The 22,726-nt window shown below is 35.8% G+C and overlaps 1 protein-coding gene across 1 annotated transcript in view; it reads right to left on the bottom strand.

The window, feature by feature from the left end:
- LOC136025918 (uncharacterized) overlaps positions 1–22,726 on the bottom strand; it is a 105,902-nt gene that overhangs the window by 80,076 nt on the left and 3,100 nt on the right. Inside the window, exons 2-3 of the mRNA XM_065701989.1 lie at positions 21,798–22,147; positions 9,732–9,893 (exon numbers count right to left, since the gene is read on the bottom strand). Of these exons, the coding sequence (XP_065558061.1) occupies positions 9,732–9,893; positions 21,798–22,028 (393 nt within the window). The 5' untranslated portion in view covers positions 22,029–22,147. The remainder of the gene's footprint in view (positions 1–9,731; positions 9,894–21,797; positions 22,148–22,726) is intronic.

The following is a 22,726-nucleotide window of genomic DNA, read 5'->3' as shown; positions in this document are numbered from 1 at the left end:
TTTGAAAGTAGACATAAATTGATCTGGATTTTCGATTTGGGCTCCAAACGACGTAATTTGGAAACATGAGTTGTATTTTCTGATTTTTGACAAAAAACACTTAGATTCTGACGTAGTTCCAGTAAGGAAAGTCTTCAATGGCTCTGGTGGTGCAGCCAATAGAGGAAGTTTATTTTTTCCTGAGGCGCAACACATTCCCATTGTTTCACCATTGAATTTCAAGGCCTTGCAATAGGGACAAATTTTAGACATTGTCCCGATTTTAACACATCTACTCAAGCTATAATCATCGACTGGGTTGTACCTGAATGCCAGGCGATAACTTTCAGGTTGCTCTGATTCCTCGGCACGCTTTCTTTTCTTACTTTCTCTATCAGCAGCAAGCCTGATTTCTTGCTGTTCTTGTGATTCCTCGGCACGCTTTCTTTTCTTACTTTCTCTATCAGCAGCAAGCCTGATTTCTTGCTGTTCTTGTAATTCCTCGGCACGCCTTCTTTTTTCACTTTCTCTTTTAGCAGCAAGTCTGCTTCCGCGTTGCTCTGGTAGTTCCTCGGCACGATTTCTGTTCTTTCTTTCTCTATCAGCCTCAAGCCTGTTTCCTTGCTGTTCTTTTGATTCCTCGGCACGCTTTCTGTTCTTTCTTTCTCTATCAGCCTCAAGCCTGCTTCCTTGCTGTTCTTTTGATTCCTCGGCACGCCTTCTTTTTTCACTTTCTCTTTTAGCAGCAAGTCTGCTTTCGCGTTGCTCTGGTAGTTCCTCGGCAAGCTTTCTTTTCTGACTTTCTCTATCAGTAGCAAGTTTTTTGGCATAGACTCTTTGAGCATCTTCATCGGCTTTTGCCATGGTAAGTTCATCAGTCATTGTAAACTTAAACATTAATAGATTTCTACGTGAACATATGTCTTAAATATCTTGAACGACGTCACCGTCAAGGCAAAAATGACGACAACTAATTTCATAACGTCAGTCAACACAGAAACATGACGTCACCTGATCCACAGACAGACACACAGACAGACAACTTATTTTATATAGATATATATATATATATATATACTAGCTGTTGGGGTGGCGCCCCCCCCAAGCCCCCCCGCGCGCGTAAGTCGTTACGCGCCATAATAGTTACGCGCCATTGTAGTTGTGTCCCTATGTCCCACCTGTGAATATAGATATATATATATATATATATATATATATATATATATATATATATATATATATATATATATATATATATATATATATATATATGGTTTTAACTACGTAAAACTTGCGAATATACAACATTCTTTGCTGTCCCATTGTCTTTGCATATAAATAGATTGTCAGGTTTACCGACTCTTGAACATGCAACATATAATGGTCCATGGGAAAACAATCTGTATTCAAATCTATACCTCATGATTCTAATGATTGCCCTTGAGCTTTGTTGATGGTGATTGCTAATCGACCATTCCCTGTCCCGGTGTCCCGGTCGTCATTTATATCCCCCTGTTTCCCCCGGTGTCCCCGTTGTAGTTGTGTCCCTGTGTCCCCGTCGTCATTTATATTCCCTGTGTCCCGGTCGTCATTTGTATCCCGGTGTCCCGGTCTGTATATACATTCGTTTTTTAGTTTTGTTTTTCTCCTTTATTTTTTTCCTTTTTTCTTTTTTTTCTTTTTTAGTTTATTTAGATTTTTAGATTTTTTAGTTTTTTTTATTAGTTTTTAGTTTTTTTTGTAGTTTTTACCATTTTTTTAGTTTTTTTACTTTTTTTTTTTACTTATGTCCTGGTCGTCATTTATACTCCCTGTGTCCCGTTCGTCATTAGTGTCTCGGTGCTTTGTTGATTGCTAATTTATATTATATTTATATTTATATTTTTTATATTTATTAATATTTTTTTAGTTTTCTTTTTCTCTTATTTTTCAGTTTTTTCCTTTTTTTTAGTTTTTTTTTTTTAGTTTTTAGTTTTTTTTTAGTTCAAATTCTAATCGAATTGGGAATTGCAATCATTTAAGTTGAAAAGGCAGATCCGTCGGAATCAGGGGAATGCGAGGAATAAGAACAGCCTCACCCTTTAAAGGCCCTGTCAAGATTGGGGCCTCTATTACGTTTTCCATTGTTTTTTTTTCGGCAAGTCGCGTGCCATTGCAAAGCTTTGGTGGGTTTATGTTACGTAAGAATATTATTGGTACGACTATATTTAGTTGTAGCACGTGTGGTGGAAACCCTGAAAGATCCACGGAATGTAAAAATTCAGATGGATAATTAACCGCCTCATTTGGTTCCAAAACTGTGTCGACTGACTTGTAAAGGAATGCCTGGTCTCGAATCTTGGTCAAAACAATATTGTTGATTTCGTGGACGTCTATCTTTTTGGGTGCAAGAATCGCTCTTTCACTTAGCCATTTATTATTTTTATAATTTCTTAGAATATTCGGAAATACTTTTTCAATCAATTCATTTTTGGACGTCACTAAATTACAGAATTCAGCAGGTAGTTGTATACATCCTGAAAATGAGTCTACTGGGAGCTTTCCGTTTCCAATTGCCAGCAATTGATCTGAAAATGTTTGACCAGAGTCATCGTTTTTCAATCGGAAACGCATATTTGTAGTTAATTTTAATGTCTTTACGTGTGCTCATAAATTAGAATTTTTTGCACTTCAGTATACAGCAGTTTTTTTGCAAAAGAATCACTTTTGCATAGTGAAAAGAAAGCAGTTAACTTTTTATCCGATGGATTCAGGGCTCTTTGGTTCACGTTAGATTCCGAAAAATAAAAACGTTGAACATGCTGTAAATGTACCGCTAAGTGAACAACAGCTGGACTACGTTCATGTATCGGAAATGAAAGAACTCGCCAAACAGCTTCATTACTGTTTATGTATCTTCCAGCCTGATATTATATGATTTCGTCGATATCTTTGCTTTTGGACTGCAAGCCAAAAAGTGCCATGTCACTGCCTTTGTTGACATGTTTACATATGTATTTGATTGCCTTTACGGAGTTACAGTATTCAACGTTTATGTGTGCATGAAATGTTTTTGATAATAATGGGGAATATGGAACAACCCACTGGTTATCTACTTCGATGGTGGTACCGTTACGCTTCTTTATTATTGCTGTTTTACCGCCATCTTCAGTAGTTCCTTTTCTATATTGTGGGTAACCATCATTGCCAGTAATTGTGTTGGGTACTAAAAGTCGAGGATATTACTTTGTGCACCTTCATTTGGCCATGCATGGTGAATTTTCGTTCAGTGCACCGCAAGGTCCATGTATCATACTTTTTACAACAATATCATATAATCCCTTATCGACATTTTCATCAGGTATTTCAGTGGAAATCACATTATCAATTTCATTAGAAGTAATTTTATAATGTAGCCAGATTAGTATATGTGCGTGTGGCAATCCTCGTTAGTCACGTTGCTCTTGTGATTCTTCGGCACGCTTTCTTTTGGCACTATCTCTTTAAGCCGCATGCCTGTTTTCACGTTGCTCTTGTGATTCCTCGGCACGCTTTCTGTTCTTACTTTCTCTATCAGCCACAAGCCTGTTTTCTTGCTGTTCTTGTGATTCCCCGGCACGCTTTCTTTTCTTAATTTCTCTATCAGCAGTAAGTTTTTTGGCATAGACTCTTTGAGCAGCTTCCTCGAATGCTGCAATTGTAGGTTCTTCAGTCATTTTACAATTAAACATTTTTCCGTCCATGATCTTCCTACATTTAAAAATTTGTGTTTGAACGAATTTCTTAAATACCTTTAATGACGTCATCGTCATAACAAACATGACGACAACTAACTTCATAACGACATGATGACATGATGACATATATATATACTAATATCAAAGAGATTTTGTTCTATAATGTCACCAAAAAGGGAACGCCAGGAGGAAACACAAGAGCAACGCAAAACCAGGCTCGCGGCTTTACGTCAACGAAGGAGTGTCGAGGAAACACCAGAGCAACGCGAAAACAGGCTTACAGCTGACAGAGATAGTAAAAAAGAAGGCGTGTCGAGGAATCACCAGAGCAACGCGAAACCAGGCTTGCGGCCTTATGTCAAAGAAGGCGTTTCGAGGAACCACCAAAACAACGCAAAACCAGGCTTGCAGCTGACAGAGATAGTAAAAAAAGAAGGCGTTTCAAGGAATCACCAGACCAACGCGAAACCAGGCTTGCAGCTGATAGAAATAGTAAAAAAGGTGTGTCAAGGAATCACCAGAGCAACGTGTAACCAGGCTTGCGGCTGACAGAGCTAGTAAAAAAAAAGAATGCGTGTCGATGTATTACAAAAGCAACGCGTGTATAATCGCCTGGCATTCAAGTACTGCCCTTTCGATGATTATAGCTTGAGTCGAGATGTTCAAATCAGGACTATGTCTAAAATTTATCCCTATTGCAAGGCGAAACAATTTGATAGCGAAATTAGAATTTAATGGCCAAACAACGGGAATGTGTTGCGCCTTAGTAAAAGTTAAGCTTCCTCAACTATTTGCACCACCAGAGCCATTGAATACTTTGATTACTGGAAATAGGTCTGAATCGAATCGAATTTTTCAAACATCAGGAAATTTAACTCATGTTTCCAAATAACGTCGTTTGGTGCCCAAAATCGAAGATCAAGGTAATTTATGCCTACTTTCAAAGTAAAAGGGCAAACTTATCGTAGAGGAGGCTCCCTTCTACCATTTTCAGGTTAGCGTCACAAATTTTTGCAACTGAACTTCATCAGTGATGGTAATGCGTAATTGAATGCACGTTGCGGAATTTTTCCCGGCGTTGAAAGGTCTATCGTTTCCTTGTTGCAACATCTTTTGTATTACAAAAGTGTGGTTCAATCCCGCTTTCTGGGGCTATAATGAAAGAAAGGTTTAGATGGCTAGGCCACGTTCTACGGATGAAGGATGACAGATTACCGAAGATTGTCCTTTTTGGCCAACCTTCTAGGGCTACACGGAAAGCAGGTCGTCCTTGTCTGGGTTGGGATGATGTCATAAATAAATATTTAAAGGAAATGGGAACTTCCTGGAAGGGTGTAAAGAGGGAGGCTTTGAATAGATTAGGTTGGAGGAGGAACGTGCGTGGCTGTGTTGGCCTCAGGCGGCTTGGTGCTGCAGTGAGTTATTAGTAGTTAGTAGTATATATATATATATATATATATATATATATATATATATATATATATATATATATATATATATATATATATATATGTATTCATATATATATAACAGTCGTTACGCGCCATATTAGTTACGCGCCATTGTAGTTGTGTCCCTGTGTCCCACCTGTGAATATAGATAAAAGAGAAAAGATTTCTCTTTTCGTTATAGATATATATATGTTTTTAACTACGTAAAACTTGCGAATATACAACATTTGTCGATGTCCCATTGTCTGTGCTTATAAATAGATTATGAGGTTTACCGACTCTTGAGCATGCAACATAAAATTGTCCACGGGAAAAACAATCCGTATTCAGATCTATACCTCATTATTCCAATGATTGTCCTTGAGCTTTGTTGATGGTGATTGCTAATCGAACATTCCGTGTGTCCCGGTCGTCATTTATATTCTCAGTATCCCGGTCGTCATTTGTGTCACAGTGTCCCAGTCTGTAATTTCTCTTTGAACGTCCCGTTCGTCATTTATATTCCCTGTGTCCAGGTCGTCATTTGTGTCCCGGTGTCCCGGTCTGCAATTTATCTTTGAGTGTCCCGGTCATCATTTATATCTCCCGGTCGTTATTTGTGTCCCAGTGCCCCAGTCTGTAGTTTCTCTTTGAGTGTCCTGGTCGTCATTTATATTCCCTGTGTCCCGGCTTTTAGTTTTCTTTTTCTCCTTTATTTTTCAGTTTTTTTCCTTTTTTTAGTTTTTTTCTTTTTCAGTTTTTAATTTTTTTTAATTTTTTATTAGTTTTTAGTTTTTTTTTCTTTTTAGTTTTTTTTTGTAGTTTTTACCTTTTTTTAGTTTTTTTTTAGTTTTTTTTCTTTTTAGTTTTTAGTTTTTATTTCTTTTTAGTTTTTTTGTAATTTTTACCTTTTTTTAGTTTTTTTTATTTTTTTTTATTTTTTAGTTTTTAGTTTTTTGTCCTTTTTTTGGTTTTGTTTTAGTTTTTTAGCTTTTTTAGTTTTTCTAGTATTTTCTTTTTAGTTTTTTGTAGTTTTTACCTTTTTTAGTTTTTTTCTTCTTTTGTATTAATGCTAAGGCCAGGGTTCAAACCTGGAGCCTCTAGGACCTAGAACCTGAAACATAACGCTTTACCAGCTCAGCTACTTCGGCTTGAATACATTCGTTTTGAGCAGCTTCCTCGGGTGTTGCCATTGTAGGTTCATCAGTCATTTTACAATTAGAAATTTCTCTTTCAACGATCTTCTTACAATTAAAAATTTGTCTTTGAACGATATTCTTAAATACCTGTGTCCTGGTCGTCATTTATATTCCCTGTGTCCCGGTATCCCAGTCTGTAATTTCTCTTTGAGTGTCCCGGTCGTCATTTATATTCCCTCCGTCCCGGTCGTCATTTGTGTCCCGGTCTGTAATTTCTCTTTGAGTGTTTTTTCTTTTTAGTTTTTTTTTAGTTTTTTACCTTTTTTCTTTTTTCAGTTTTCTTTTTCTTCTTTATTTTTCAGCGTCACTATGAAATACATATGGCCGAACCTTTGTTTTTTTTAACTAAAATCTGGTAGGCATATATATATATATATATATATATATATATATATATATATATATATATATATATATATATATATATATATATATATATATATATAGATTGCTGAATCGAGAATTTTAGGTTCCATTGCCACAATTTCTAGAGTCGCTGGAGTTGAAAAGAAGTTACAAACATAATATTGACAGAGTGAGCCAAGTTATACACTTTATAAAAATCATCGAGCTCGTGGTAACCATTTTCGAAAAGCTCAAGTCATTTTCCCATTGCATATATTTCAAGCAGACTTTTTGATTCTAAACGATATTCAAAGACGTTGCAATATTCCGTAACGGTATATTTTCCTAGCAATCAGCGTTTTTGTCGTTCTGAATTTGCCATTCTATTGCGTTCAAAGAGAGGCTTTGAAGTTGCTAGAGCCCTTGAATCTATCTTTGAACAAGATTCTTGTAGAAAAATTCAAAAGGATCGGGGAAGTGAATCTGTCAACCCACATGTGGAAAAGGTTTTATTGAAATATAATAAAATACTTTATAATTGGCATAGTCCAATAAAGACGGCATTGGCTGAACGATTGATAAGGATAATTTAACTTTAAATCTGGAGATATTGTGCATTGAAAAATACTGTTGCTTTTATTAAAGATTTAAGTAAAATCAGGTGTTATAATCAGCGTCCGCATGTCCAATCTTAGTCCTCCTAAAGTTCATCACAGCAATAATAAACTTGAAATTTTTCTTATACATTTCAGTGGAAAGGTTGTGAAGAAGAAATTTAAAGTCGCTGATAGAGTTTTAATTAATCGAACACGTTATATTTTTGAAAGAGGGAACTACCTGGGGTCCGCTAAACTTCTTAAAGTTCTTCTCACCTTTACGCTGAACTTCTTCCGCTGAACTTCTTAAAGATACACCTCGCCCTTAGCAAAAATCTTCAATAAATCACTAAAGGAAAAAGCTGTCCCCTCTGACTGGAAAAAAGCTACTGTTCTACCAATACACAAGAAAGGCTCCAAAGAAAAAGCTGAAAATTATTAGCCAATAAGTCTAACATCAGTAACTTCAAAGATTCTCGAGGGAACCATAAATGTTGCTGTCACTAAGCACTTGACATACAACAACATCATGTCTCCAAATTAGCATGGTTTCCGAAACGGCAATTCCACGGACACAAATTTAATGCAGTCAAAAAATAAAGTCACCAAACTACTTGAAAAAGGGACACCTGTGGACATGATTTTGTTGGATCAAGCAAAAGCATTCGACAAAGTCGCACACCTAAGGCTGAAAAAAAAGCTTCAAGCTGGTCGCATCCACTTGAACATCATTGAATGGATTGTAGACTTCCTGGGAGAACGAGCCCAAAGAGTTGCTGTTATTAATGATAAAGGACTACGTGTACTATCATCACCTATACCTGTTCTAAGCGGAGTTCCCCAAGGAACCGTGCTTGGGTCATCACTTTTCAACATATATATCAATGATGCTCCTGAAATACTCCAAAACCTTCTCACACTCTATGCAGATGATTCTAAGCTCATCGAGGCAGCATCATCTTGGGCGGAGGCTGCCTCAATCCAAACCAATCTCGACAAGCTGGATGACTGGGCTAGACAATGGCTACTTGAATTTAATTCAAGTAAATGTAAAGTTTTACATTTTGGCTATCATGTCATGCACTGGAGGAAAATAAGACGGGGAGGCCTAGTTCTCTCCGATTCTGTCCATGAAAACCTTCCATAATGTTCAGTAAAACATTACATGCCCCCAGGGCACAGCTTGCAGCCTTTGCCCCGAAGGCTGTGTGGGGGGAGGGGGTTGTCATTATCAAATAAATTATTAATAAAGCTTTAAAGTACCCCAAAAAATGGAAATATCAAAATTTTGATTGGATGTGTTTGAGGAACTCAATGACTTTCGACTGTTTAAAAAGACGCTAGAACTTGCAATTTACAATGGAATGAGTCACTTTTGAAGTTCCTACTACAACTCCTTCTAGGCAAACTGCCCTGGAAAGAGATTAGAGAACAAAAAGACTAATGCCACCTTTGCCTCTCACTCAGAGTATCTTTCTTGGTTTTGTCTCCTATTGGCCAATGGCTTGATGGCAAACTGACTTGGCAGAAGCCTTCGTGCTGGAGTTTTTGGTGCAAAGAAGTAGAATTTCTAAAGTTTTAGTTACTCAAATCCGCAATTTAGAGGGTTAGATTGAAAAAGTGTGAATTTGTTGTAAACACGAATTAAAAGGTTCGTACACTTGTCATGGAAATTAGTCCCAAATGAAAGTACGGCTATGTTGGTATATGCAATATTAAAATTTCACACATCAATATGTAAGAATTGAAGTTTGGAGTGGGTTAAAATTGGAGATTCCCAATATGATCATGTAAATTATGTAAAAAGAAAAATCAGCAATGAAAAATATGGTGCGTGGATGAAAATGTACTTAAACGGTTGTTTAAAGTTGATTTTTTGCCCCCATAAAAGTGCTTGTAAAAATTTTGAATGTACTGATTCCTATTTTATGTGCTGAATACTTTTCGTGGAAAAAGTATTTTGTTCATAATTTTCCGAGTTGGTTCATGTTCATTTTCAAGCCAAAACTTGGAGTTTGGCAAGTCAGAGTTAATATTTAAGGCATAATGTTTTGACCCTAGAAAAGATGAAAGGTTGGAATAATAATTTTCATATCTATTAGATGAATCTGGCATAACATATAACGCCTGTTATTATTAGGCACTAGCTAGTCTAAACAACACACGTTAATCTATGTTAATTCTATGTTAATCCAGAAAAAACACACGCGTTCAAAAATGTTGGCTCAGGAGAGGATCCAGAGCTAAATTTGGGGGGGGGGGCAATGTGACAAGGGTGCCAGTAATTGACCAAATTGACAAATTTGTTCTAAAAAAAGAGTGAAAAAAAAAAGAAAAAAAGTGAAAGAAGGCACCAGAAAATTCTTGGGGGAACTAAGGCCTCCCGCCCCCTGGATCCACCGGTGTGATGTCTGTTGTATCAACAGATGTGACTATGAAGTGTTTCGAACATTACTTATATAATACCTCTTCGAGAACGTAGGGATCCCAACGTGGCTGTGTATAATCATGATGGTTCTTGCAGCGCTGACGGTAAAACTTAATAAGTATTTTTCCCCATCCCCATTTATCTATCTGGTAAAATGCAGTCAGTTTGCCCAGTCTGGACGTCCAATAATGGCTGCAACACTAGAAAAAAAATATCAAAATATAAACAATCAAATTCCAAAGCCACACACAATGAGTATTGAGTACATTAAAACTGTGACAAAAGATGAATTTTATTTGAAAATTGCAAATAATATTGGACGGATTAGCTTATCAGCGTGTCTGCTGCGTATGCCTCTGCATCACTACAGATACCATTTAGTAAGGAGATAAGTACGGACAGAGTAAAAAAAAAAGTTTAAAACAATGCTTTGAAAAGGCTGTCTGATGAGAAAAACTTGATATTTGTTGCTGACTGACAGAAGATATTTATTGTATCAATTATTTTTTTTTTATAGTGAAAGTTTATTAGGTACTTATCTGATATAGCCACCACACTCAAGTTCTTGGTCTGACTGAATCGGTTTCTTTCTGTATTTGTGCTCGGTGGTAATCAGAGTTTTAAAAAGTAAACTCTGTTTTAAAACTGTTTTAAAAAGTAGAGTTAAGAGAAGGAGTAAAACTTTAGCGTAAAGAGTGGGGCGTTAATGAGGAAGCAGCCCCTTTCATATACGAAATAATTTCTGTTCGTTTTAAGTTTTAATGTCGCTTCTTCTTTCAGCTAAAAAAACTTGTTTTTTTTTATATTTAATCTGAAATTAGAGACGTCAATCGAATGTCCAAGACGCGAGCAGAAACAGTTTGAAAACGCCTGACTATGGGTCTTACTTACAAAACTGTAAGTAAGGAGCGACTTTGCTCAATAGTAACCAAAACTCTAAAAAACGGAATATTGAAAGATACATCAAAAGAAATAGCTTATTATTCTGATCCAAATATTTAAAACTCACTAAGTTTAGTGTTACCCATCAAAAATAATGAGAATGAGCAAATTTGTCTTACTTTCCAAAGAGGGGGGGGGGACACCGCTTAAAAGTGAAGGACTTTTAGAGAAAATCACAACATCAGATGATCAGAGAGCCCTAATGCAGAAGTTTCAAGATTCTATATACAAAAATGTGTAATTTTGCATTTTTTACCGGAAGAAAAATCACATATGTGTTTTTTTCTTATTCCCCAGGGATGATCATAATCGAAATAACAGTTCTAAAGATTGTGAGAGTGATCATTTGAATGGAAATTAAAAGTTATAGTGTCCTTTTAAGTGACCAAAAAGATTGGAGGGCAACTACCCCCCTCCCGTTTTTCCCAAACCTATCCGATCAAAATTTTGAGATAGTCATTTTGTTCAGTATAGTTGATAGATCCAAAAGCTGTGTCTTTAAGGGTAACATGACTCCTCAAAATCCGTGGGAGGCCTGTAAGTTATTAAGTTTGCCCATTGTTTACGTATACTATTGTACGTATAGTATAGTGTTGCGAATTATACAAACACTTTTTGCGGGAGGAGGCATTTTGTTATTAGGGAGATTTTCAGGGATAAGAATAATTTTCCGAGGGGAGGGAAATTTCTAGGTGAACATTTGGACTGGGGGGATTTGACAGAATTCCAATACGAAATTCTTTTTGTTTCTCTTAATTTTTCTTTACTAACTCGATTTTGCATGGGGAGATGTTAAAGGGGAATTGTCCAGGGGGTATTATTAGCGTGCTTGAATACCTGGGAAAAATTTCCAAGGAAGGTGGGATCTCTGGAGAGATCGAGCAAACGATTAGAAATTGGTCTGTTTCAAATGAAAGTGTGCTAAGGAAAATTTGTCAGGCTTAATCATCAGCAAGGAGTTTTATAGAGGGGAGGGGAAATTTTCAGCCAGGATAGAACTGTCCGGAGGGAATTTTATGGAGAAGGTGAATTTTACGTGGGAGGAAATATCAATTGATGAGTTTTCCGTGAAAGGGGGGATTTTTCATCTAGGACTAGCCGGATGTACCGGTACTATTTGAAAAACAATCAGAATGAAATAAAGAAAAACAAGTTTTGTGAATTTAATTTAAGGAGCAAACCCAAAACGAACAGACAATATTTCGAAAATAAAACTCAAATCTAAATACAAGCAGTAATATTCCGTATATAAAGGAGTTGCCCCCTTCTCAATACCTTCTTCTTTACATTAAAGTTTGACTGTTTGTCCCAATTTTTTAAGAACGGATCCAGGAACACGAGGGCCGCTTAATTAGAACAAGAAATTGTTTTTTTTAATGCTAAACCATAGCGCAAAGAGTAATTTATTGAGGGGGTGGGGGGATAACCCCTTTATATACGGAGCAATTTATGTTTTTCTAGTTTTAATCTTGCTCTTTATTTTCAGTTCAAAAAACTTTTTTTTTTATTTTTTCAGATTGAAAAACTACTGACAGACGGACAAACAGGGTCCTTTGTGTAGGCTATTCCACCTATCCGGAAAATTGCCCATACCCCACGAAAAATTTTCCCGAAGAGTTCCCACAAAAAATTCTTCCTGCAGAGAATCCCCCATGAAGACTCCCCCGCAAAAAATCCCCTCCTGAAGACTCCCATTGAAAAATTCTCCCTCCCTCCACCTAAAAGATAGATGTTTCTATGTATTTCAACAGAGATTCTTCGATAGTAAAACTCAAAAGACATCAAAATAAAGCATGCTTTGTACCCATCTTAGATCTATTCTTACCTGAAAGCCATGGTTTTTTAGATTTTTTCTTTGATTGTTTCGAAATTCTACATTTGTTAGGTCACATCCAAAGCAAAGCTATTCCTCTATTTGTTGCTATCTTTTTTACTGTTTTTCAGCTGTTTTTCTTTTTTGTTCTATTAGCACCCAATAGTACAGGAAACGGCATTGTGGAGTGACATGCATGAGAGGTGTAGCATAAGTGGGAGATGATAAAAACGGCAATGAAGGTGGGAAAATTAATACCATGTTTTTCTTCTCATTTAACTGGACTATCTGTCATGGCTTTTTTTACAATTAGCGATGACTTGACTTGCCCACAACTATTCCATTTTTAATTCAAGCCTAATTTTAATTTAATTTCAACCTAATCAGATCGGACAATCAGATCGTATTCATACTCTCATTGGTACTTCAAGTTTATTCAATCAATAAAATGACAAAATTACATTTCACTTTTCTGCAATTTTCTCGAAGTGGCTATTTTTATTTGAAACTAGCTGTTGGGGTGGCGCGAAGTGCCTAGTTGGCGGGGGCGCTTCTCGCCCCCCCAAGCCCCTCCCGCGCGCGTAAGTCGTTACGCGCCATATAAGTTATACGCCATTGTAGTTGTGTCCCTGTGTCCCACCTATGAATATAGATATATATATATACATATATATATATATATATATATATATATATATATATATATATATATATATATATATATATATATATATTTTTAACTACGTAAAACGTGCGAATATACAACATTCTTCGCTGTCCTATTGTCTGTGCATATAAATAGATTGTCAGGTTTACCAAATCTTGAACATGCAACATATAATTGTGCATGGGAAAACAATTCGTATTCAGATCTATACCTCATGATTCTAATGATTGCCCTTAAACTTTGTTGATGGTGAATGCTAATCGACCATTCCCTGTGTCGCTGTCGTCATTTATATATCCCCCTGTGCCCCCCCCACGTCCCCGTTGTAGTCGTGTCCCTGTATCCCGGTCGTCATTTATATTCCCTGTGTCCCTGTCGTCATTTGTGTCCCTGTGTCCTAGTCTGTAATTTCTCTTTGAGTGTCCCGGTCGTCATTTATATTCCTTGTGTCCCGGTGTCCCAGTCGTCATTTGTGTTCCGATGTGCCGATCTGTATATACATTCGTTTTTGAATTGGTCTTTTTTTTAGTTTTTAGTTTTTTACCTTTTTTTGTTTTTTTTAGTTATACCTCATGATTCTAATGATTGCCCTTGAGCTTTGTTGATGGTGATTGCTAATCAAACATTCCCTATGTCCCCGTCGTCATTTATATATCCCCCTGTGCCCCCCGGCGTCCCCGTTGTAGTTGTGTCCCTGTGTCCCGGTCGTCATTTATATTCCCCATGTCCCTGTCGTCATTTGTGTCTCTGTGACCCGGTCTGTATAAACATTCGTTTTTGAATTGGTATATGATGAAATAAATTTTTGTGTTTTTCTCCTTTTTTTCTTTTTAGTTTTTTTTTTGTTTTTACTTTTTTTAGTTTTTTTTTAGTTTTTTTCTTTTTTCTTTTTAGTTTTTATTGTAGTTTTTACCTTTTTAGTTTTTTTTATTTTTTTTTTCTTAGTTTTGGTTTTCTCCTTTATTTTTCAGTTTTTTCCTTTTTTTATTTATTTTTTCTTTTTTAGTTTTTTTAGTTTTTTAGCTTTTTTACTAGTTTTTAGTTTTTTTCTTTTTATTTTTTGTAGTTTTTACCTTTTTTTTAGTTTTTTATAGTTTTTTTTTTACTTATGTCCTGGTCGTCATTTATACTCCCTGTGTCCCGGTCGTCATTTGTGTCCCGGTGCTTTGTTGATGGTGATTGCTAATCGAACATTCCTTGTGTCCCGGTCGCTTTCTCTTTGAGTGTCCCGGTCGTCATTTATACTCCTTATATCCCGGTGTCCCGGTCGTCATTTGTGTCCCGATGTCCCGGTGTCCCGGTCCCCGGTACTTCATGTTTCGTCAGTCGAATACATGACGTCAGTCGACACACGAACATGACGTCACACGACAGACACACACACACACAGACAACTTATTTTTATATATATAGAAGATAAAGTTATAGATTTTATGAAGTCTTCTTTTTACAGTTAAGAAACATTGGAATCAAGGACAAAGTTAAGAATCTTTTTCATCACACGATCCTCATTATTGTCATTAAATAAAAAAAAACAATTTTTTTTTTTAACTGAAAGTAAGGAGAGATATTAAAACTTATTACGAACAGAAATTACTCCGCATTTGAAAAGGGATGTTCCTGCCTCAGCGTCCCGCTCTTTATGATAAAGTTTGACTCTTTCTCTCAGTTCTACTTTTTAAAAGCGTAAAAACTTTAGCGTAAAGAGGCTCACTTGCTTTTGCAGTTTCCATTTTCAATACCCATATTTTAGTAGGAAACTTCGCTTGTTGCAGATTTTTTAGCTTTTTGGATTTTTGGAGATTTCCGGATTTTTGGAGCAGATTTTGGAACATAAGAGTTGGAGTTCAAACACAACGTAAGTAAGTTCTGCAGTTATTTAGTTATTGTACGTTGGTTTTCTAATAGTTATATATTTCGGTTGTGATACCTAGCACAGGGATGCCGTAGGGAATCTATGGTAGGCATGCCTCTTGCCTGGCTAGGGAATTTAAAGTGCCAAAACCCTATAGGCAAGTGTGTATTCTCTAGATGAGCCCTTGTGCTGGGCTATAGCCTCTGAATTATTTGTCTTTTTTATTGTTCTTAATATTTGGTAAATGACGACTTATACTTCCTTACGACACGACTGCCTGTCCATGGATTATTCTGTACGGTTGGTTGTGTATGGCTATCCTGTTGGACTTATGTAGTTGGATGGATGGGTAGGGTTATGGCCTTCATGTACTATATAAGTACTAAATATTAATTACTAAATTAATTACTAATTACTATATTAATTACTAAAGTATGAAAACAGTCTTCAAAAATTGAAAAAAAAACTAAAAATTTGTCATTTTAAAAGCTTTTTTTCGTTAAATTCTATTAATAGTGTTTCTATTAATCTGTAATAAAATGTGTTTTCTAAACAATGTCTGTAAACAAGCCTTGTCAAAGAATTTGAACCTTTCAAGTTGCACAAGCAGGAAAAGAATGAGAAATATTTTTCATTGCTGATAAGTAAATTATTCTAGTAAAATTCCATTTGTATGACAACATTTTTAAACTGGGCGATTAGCAAAAGAATACGCGTCATCAGTTTCTTTTGATTATTGTTTGTTTTACGAAGTTTGTTTTATTTCTATGGATTTGATTTGTTTTATTTCCAGTTTGTTCATAGTGATTGTTTTATTTTCTGTTTTTTGTACGAATATAGTGAAAGTACGAAGAAAGAACTACAAAGTAATCTCACAATTTAAATTCTAGACAACGTCTCTGATTATTAATAATACCTACAAATTCACTCAAAAGTCATCCTCACTTCCAAAAAAAGTAATTGCTTTTACACAATATCAATTGAGCAAATACCAAAAAATAATAGTCATTGTTTTATTTTCTGTTTTTCGTACGAATATAGTGAAAGTACGAAGGAAGAACTATAAAGTAATCTCACAATTTAAATTCTAGACAACGTCTCTGATTGCCAATAATACCTTCAAATTCACTCAAAAATCATCCTCACTTCCAAAAAAAAGTAATTGCTTTTATACAATATCAATTGACCAAATACCAAAAAATAATGGGAGCAAGTACAAATATGTTTATATCCACAGAGGACGACTTATTCAGCCGAAAATTACACTTTCTGTACCCTTTTTAAGGAATAAAAGAAATCATGTCGTAGGCAAGTTTCGGATTTTGCCAGAGCAAAGTATCGATTTCTGCCATTTCATGCCACAAAACAAACATTGACCTGAACGAGACTAAAATATCAAAGACTCGGAGAGAGTCAATTAACATAGAAGTCATGAAAAGATATATGAATTACCTCCCAGTTTGAAATATCGTACAGCCTTTGGATGTCACGTTTGTCCCCCATGAATGCAAGTCTACACAAAACTAAGTGCTAATATGCATTTCGTCCTTGATGAGTTTACATCCTATTAACTACCTCAATACTTCAGTGTTGGCTTAGATTGAACCCTGCTGTAGCATAGGACCCCTTTTGTGCTTGAATGTGGCTCGAAATAGTTGCCACAAAACATTTCATGCCAAAAACCTGACATTGGCCCAGACAGGACTAAAATGGGAAAGATTCGGGGAGATTCAATCAACATAGAAGTTTTGAAAACACATATTACGTCCCATTTTGAAATATTGTACATGCTTCGGGTGTTGTGTTTGCCCCCCCCCCCCCCCATGAATGCGAAGTCCACACAAAACGAAGTGCCATTATGCATTTCGCCCTTGATGAGCTTACATCCTACTAATCTAACTCATTACTTCAGTGTGGCTTAGATCAAACCCTGCTACAGAAGCGGACCCCTTTTGTGCTTGAAAGTGGCTCAAAATAGTTGAAAGGTTAAAAAGTTCGGCTCTATGAAAGTCATTTCCCTGTCACTATTAGGGGCACGAGCCACACATTATTCGAATGGCTTAATCGTTACAGATGGAATCTGTTAGAAAAAAGGGCATTGTGGTTCTTGTTAAAACGAAAATTATCTGGGGAATTTGATCACATAAGGACGTCCTCTTTTAATCACCCATACTCCTCCATCACTGAGTTATAGAAGAAAGATAGGAATGTTTACCTTGTATGAACCATAATCATGCAAGGACATTCAATATCAGTGTGAAAACAACTAAAGTAAAAAGGTGCGCAATTATTCGCTATAAAATCTTTTGCTGTCGCAACGGTATGAAAACAAAATCTATGGCTAGATTTTGATCTGTTTAAAAACAGTCAAGTCCTGATTTAGCACAAATGCAACGCATGGTACGAACAAAAGGTAAAACAACAAGAATAACACAAAGCCTCAAGCCCCTGTGGACAACAATGCTTTCTGATTCTTGCCCAAAAGTCATTCTCTGTGACAGAAGATAAATTTCTAAGCAATAGACTCTGAAGCCTGCTTGTACATTGGCTATAATGCTTCCTATCCCATCAAAAATTCCTATAAAATTTAAAATCCAACTCAGTGGGACAACGATGTAAGACGCAGCTGTAAGAATTCGGTATTATTCGGCACGAAAAATGGGCTCACTTGCTTTTCCAGTTTCCATTTTTATCACCCACATTTTAGTAGAAAACTTCGCTTGTTGCAGATGTTTGGAGCTCCAACTCTCACGTTGTGTAACATAACATGAGAGTCGGAGTTCCAAGACAACTTGGGTGCACAGAGACTATTGTGTTTATGGAAACACTATTGTGTTTATGTGTTGAGGTGGGTTGTAGGGCAAGGGAACTTTGAATTTTGTATCAAGACGATGAGAATACAAAAATGGGTTATCATCGATCGACTTAAGCGTATAATTATATATTATAGGCCCGTACCGAACTTAAAATCAATGCATGGTTAAGTAGCGAGGTAAAATAAAAGGCATTAGGTAAAGTAAATAGCTGGTATTTAAAATAGATCTCAAATTTGGACTTTGAGGGACGGAAAATGGAGGAGGATAAATCTTTTGTGTCCAATCCAGTAAAAAGTTCTGGGAGCTATAAGTTCCTCCGGAACCGAAATAGATTCCCAGGCATCGGAGGGAACTATTGTTATCCAGGTTATGCAAATATCTTATCTGAAATATCTCAGGAAGGACTAAAAAGGTCGATTCAAAACTCCCTTAGTATGATTTGGTTTAAAGCTGAAAGGCTGCATGTACCCAGGCTACCAACGGTATAGTCTGCTTGAAAAAAAAATACAAAACTTCAAATTACAACGCGTGATTTTTGCGCAAAAAGGATCATACAATCTTTCAAATAACCTACTAAAAACCCTTGAAAATATACAACCAGGAAATACCGAAAAATTGTAGTAAAAGGTTTGAATGTTTGCCCAAAAACAAAAGTAAATTCTTCGGCTTTTGACTGAGTTTTAAGTACATTTTACTGCGTAATCAAACCTTTTGACAATGAATTTCAGCTTTAAAATTGTGAAAACAACAGTTCCACCCCAAAAAAATTTATAAGACATAATTGTCTCTTGAAAAGCCCGAAAGTTTAATTTTCTTAAGATTTTGGAATATCAATTAGTGTCTTATCTCACCTGTAGGAATATAAGAATTTTAATTTTAGCTTAGGTGAAATATACGGCCAAGGTTATAGTTGAGGAGCATTCGTTGCTGTGTTGGTATTAGGTGGCTTGATGCTACAGTGAGTTATTAGTAGTAGTAACATTAGGGCCTTGATATGTTACTATTTAGATCTTTTGAACATTTTATTGTAAAAAAAAAATTGTTGCAATTTGTTTCACTTGAAACTGACTAGCCTATGAGGTCGCTGTGTTGGTATTAGGTAGCTTGATGCTACAGTGATTTGTTAGTAGTAGTAGCATTAGAGCCGTGATATGTTACTATTTAAATTTTTTGAACATATTATTGAAAAAAAAATTGTTGCAATTTGTTTCACACAAAACTAACTAGCCTATAAAGGATGTACAAATATGGGCTCAGTTGACTTTGAGTTGACTTAAATCCTTGCGTAAGCTAGAACGATCTAAAATTGGTTCCCCATATCCTCTAAAATGAACTAGTTAAATCTAAAAGCGAATGCTCCAAAGAGTACTTCCAATACAAGCAAAATATAGCAGCTTCAATATAAGCAGATAAGGAACCCTTACATCTTCTCGCAGCTACATCTATGGTTTAAAATGAAATACTCTATACATGGTTATTGTTTTGGGAAGAAGCCAGAGTACTGTATGCAGGCATGTAAGCAGTATTCGGGGGCTAAATGATAAATGCACTTTTTATTTTACAGTTTGGATAAAATGTGCCGAACAATATAGAACAATCTGGGACTTTAGACGGGAAGCAAGCCCCTAGCCCTCTCCATTCCCTGGATACATCCCTTGCTATAGACCTTTCCCATTCTTCTGTCTCATAAGACAATAATGAAACCATTAAATTATATATTTTTATGAAGATGTGAGACGAGTTAGTGACAAGAGATTGAAAAGAGTATTTGTTTAGCTTAGATGAAATATATGGCCATGGTTAGGCGTGTTTACGTTTTTTTTTTTTTTTACTTCTACTATAAGTTTCTATTTCTGCTGAATACAGGAGCAGAACTATGTAGAAAACTAAGTATCGTAAGAGATTACTGTTTTTTTTATTGTTGTTATTGAGTCTAAAGTAACTATACGATTTTATTTCTACACTGTAAATGAGAAAACTCTACTCCAAATGACAGTGGTTGAAATTTGCAGATGGATAAAAAATTGGGCAGTTGCAATTTTACGCTAAAACGTGTTGTATATTCGCCTTCCACTGAAAAGTGAACTAAAGCTCCCAGGATGGCCATAGTTCCGTTCATATTTGGACTTTTTATGCTGCCAAGAAAAATTTTGCTTACTCTAATATATCTAATTAAATAAAAAAAAAACTATTTTTTTTTAATTGAAAGTAAAGAGCGACATTAAAACTTAAAACGAACAGAAATTAATCCGTATATGAAATGGGTTGTCCCCTCCTAAACGCCTCGCTCTTTACGCTAAAGTTTTTAATTGTTTTAAAAATAGTCAAACTTAATTGTTAAAAAAGAGTCAAATTTAGCGTAAAGAGCGAAGGATTGTGGAGGAGACAACCCATTTCATATACGGATTAATTTCTGTTCGCTTTAAGTTTTAATGTCGCTCCTTACTTTCAGTTAAAAAAAAAAAAACTAGTTTTTTTTATTTATTTTCTGAAAGTTTTTGAATTAATGTATGTTTGATTTTAGCTCTCTGCACATAAATTATTAAGATGAAATTTGCACATTAATTCTTTTATTGGCTAAATGGCTTTCTCTTAGTTTTGATCAGACGATTTTGAGAAATAAGGGGTGGGGAAGGAGGCCTAGTTACCCTCCAATTTTTCGGTTACTTAAAAAGGCAACTAGAACTTTTAATTTTTAACGAACGTTTTTATTAGTAAAAAATACACGTAACTTAAGAATTAACTTACATAACAAACTTTTATATTCTTATATTTTTATTATGTATATGAGGGGGTTTGTCTCCTCGTTCATACGCTCTTTACACTAAATCTTAAGTTTTGTCCCTATTCTTTAAGAATGACCCCTGAATCAGAAAGGCCGTAGAATAAATAGTTGAAATTGCTAAAAATACTTTAGCATAAAGAGCGAGCTATTTATCTCCTTCTAAATACCTCGCTCTTTATGCTAAAGTATTTTTAGAACCCCTCAAATGCGTAATAATCTCTGTTCGTTTTAAGTTTTAATGCTACTCCTTACTTTCAATTGAAAAAACTTTTTCATGTTTATTTTTTCATTGCTTTTTTTATAGTAATGCTAGAAAATTCAGCGCCTTTTCATTGAGTTTCTCTTCCCCCATGACATATTCCTCCAATGAAAGATCCTCCCACACAGTCCCCTCCCCTCAACCCCACCCCCAAACCAAAAAAATCCCCTGAAAACGTCTGTACACTTCCCAATAACCATTACTGTATGTAAACACTGGTCAAAGTTTGTAACTTATAGCCCCTCCCCCAGGGACTGTCAGGGAGTAAGCCATCCCCAAAGACATAGTTATTTAGGTTTTCGACTATGCTGAACAAAATAGCTATCTCAAAATTTTGGTTCGTTGACTTCGGGAAAAAATGAGCGTGGGGGGGCCTAGGCGCCCTCCAATTTTTTGGGTCAATTAAAAAGGGCACTAGAACTTTTCATTTCCGTTAGAATCAGTCCTCTTGCGACATTCTAGGACCACTTGGTTGATACGATGACCCCTGGGGAAACAAATAAACACGCACCCGTGATCTGTCTTCTGGCAAAAAATACGAAATTCCACATTTTTGTAGATAGGAGCTTGAGATTTTTGCTATAGGGTTCTCTGATACGCTGAATGCGATGGTGTGAATCTCGTTAAGATTCTATGACTTTTGGGGGGTGTTTCCCCTATTTTCCAAAATAAGGCAAATTTTCTCAGGCTCGTAACTTTTGATGGCAAAGATTAAATTTGATGAATCTTATATATTTAAAATAAGCATAAAAATCTGACTCTTTTGATGTATCTTTTAGCATCAAGATTCCGTGTTTATAGAGTTTCGTTTACTATTGAGCCGGGTCGCTCCTTACTACAGTTCGTTACCACGAACTGTTTGATGGTGCCAAAACTTGAAAACCAGTACAGTTAGAATCTTCAATACTTCTGTAAGTCGAAAATGGTTTTTGAAAAAAGCTAGTAGTCTATTGCATAAAGACCTTACCTTGCACCTATAGTCAACTGGTCTCCCCATGTCTCCATAAAAACGTTTGTAATAGAAAATTTTCCATTTCCTGCCAACTTCTGGCATTTCCTCGTAGGGTTCCTCGTAGTGTACCTCGTAGTATTTATTGACGAACCAGTCATTTGGATTAATTGGGATTTTATGCTTGCCATCTATGGCTTCAATCTCGCAAGCTTTTGCAAAACATTCTTTTAAATAAGCGTTCATCATTATAAATTCTGTTTGTACTAAATAACTTCAAATTGAAAGAAAATTTTGAAAGATTGTTTTGTTCAATGACTGAAGTAAGACTAACTACGAAAAATCGATGAGCGGATGCGTCAGTTTATCTGAAAGATAAAAATTCTTAGAGACGATTACAAATTAATGGCGAACACAGTAAACCATCATTATGGCCATTTTAAACACTGATTAAAAAAACTTACTGAAAAAAGTTTCTCAAAAAATTAAAGATCCCTATGAAAGTTTTGCGAATCGATCTTTCCACTATCCAAGTGTTTCAGCGGTTGAGCAAAAACCTGTTGATTACAATTACAGGTCAAATTGACTCACAAAAATGAAACCTTGTAACGGATTTTGTTGGAGGAAGGGTGGGGGAGGGGGTGGTGAATTCAAATTAAAAGCCGTGTGATCAGAAAAAATATGTTATATTTTCAATTATGAAAAAACATACAGATGGCTTAATTCAAACTCTCTTACTTTTTGATTCTCTTTTTTTGATGTTATGTCCAGGTGAATTTTCATCTAACTGCGCGGTTTTGCGTTCTTTAGCCGCAAGCCTTTTGGCATTAACCCTTTGAGCAGATTCCTCGGCTGTTTCTTCTGCCATTGTAGGATTTATACTAAAATTTCTCTTTGAATTAACTATTTGAGCAGCTTCCTCGGCTGTTTCTCCTGTCATTTTAAGA

Source organism: Artemia franciscana, chromosome 4 (genome assembly GCF_032884065.1).
Source record: "Artemia franciscana chromosome 4, ASM3288406v1, whole genome shotgun sequence".
NCBI classification, from domain to species: Eukaryota; Metazoa; Arthropoda; class Branchiopoda; order Anostraca; family Artemiidae; genus Artemia; species Artemia franciscana.
The sequence above is the reverse complement of the archived record's forward strand: the minus strand, read 5'-3'. Positions and strand labels throughout refer to the sequence as shown.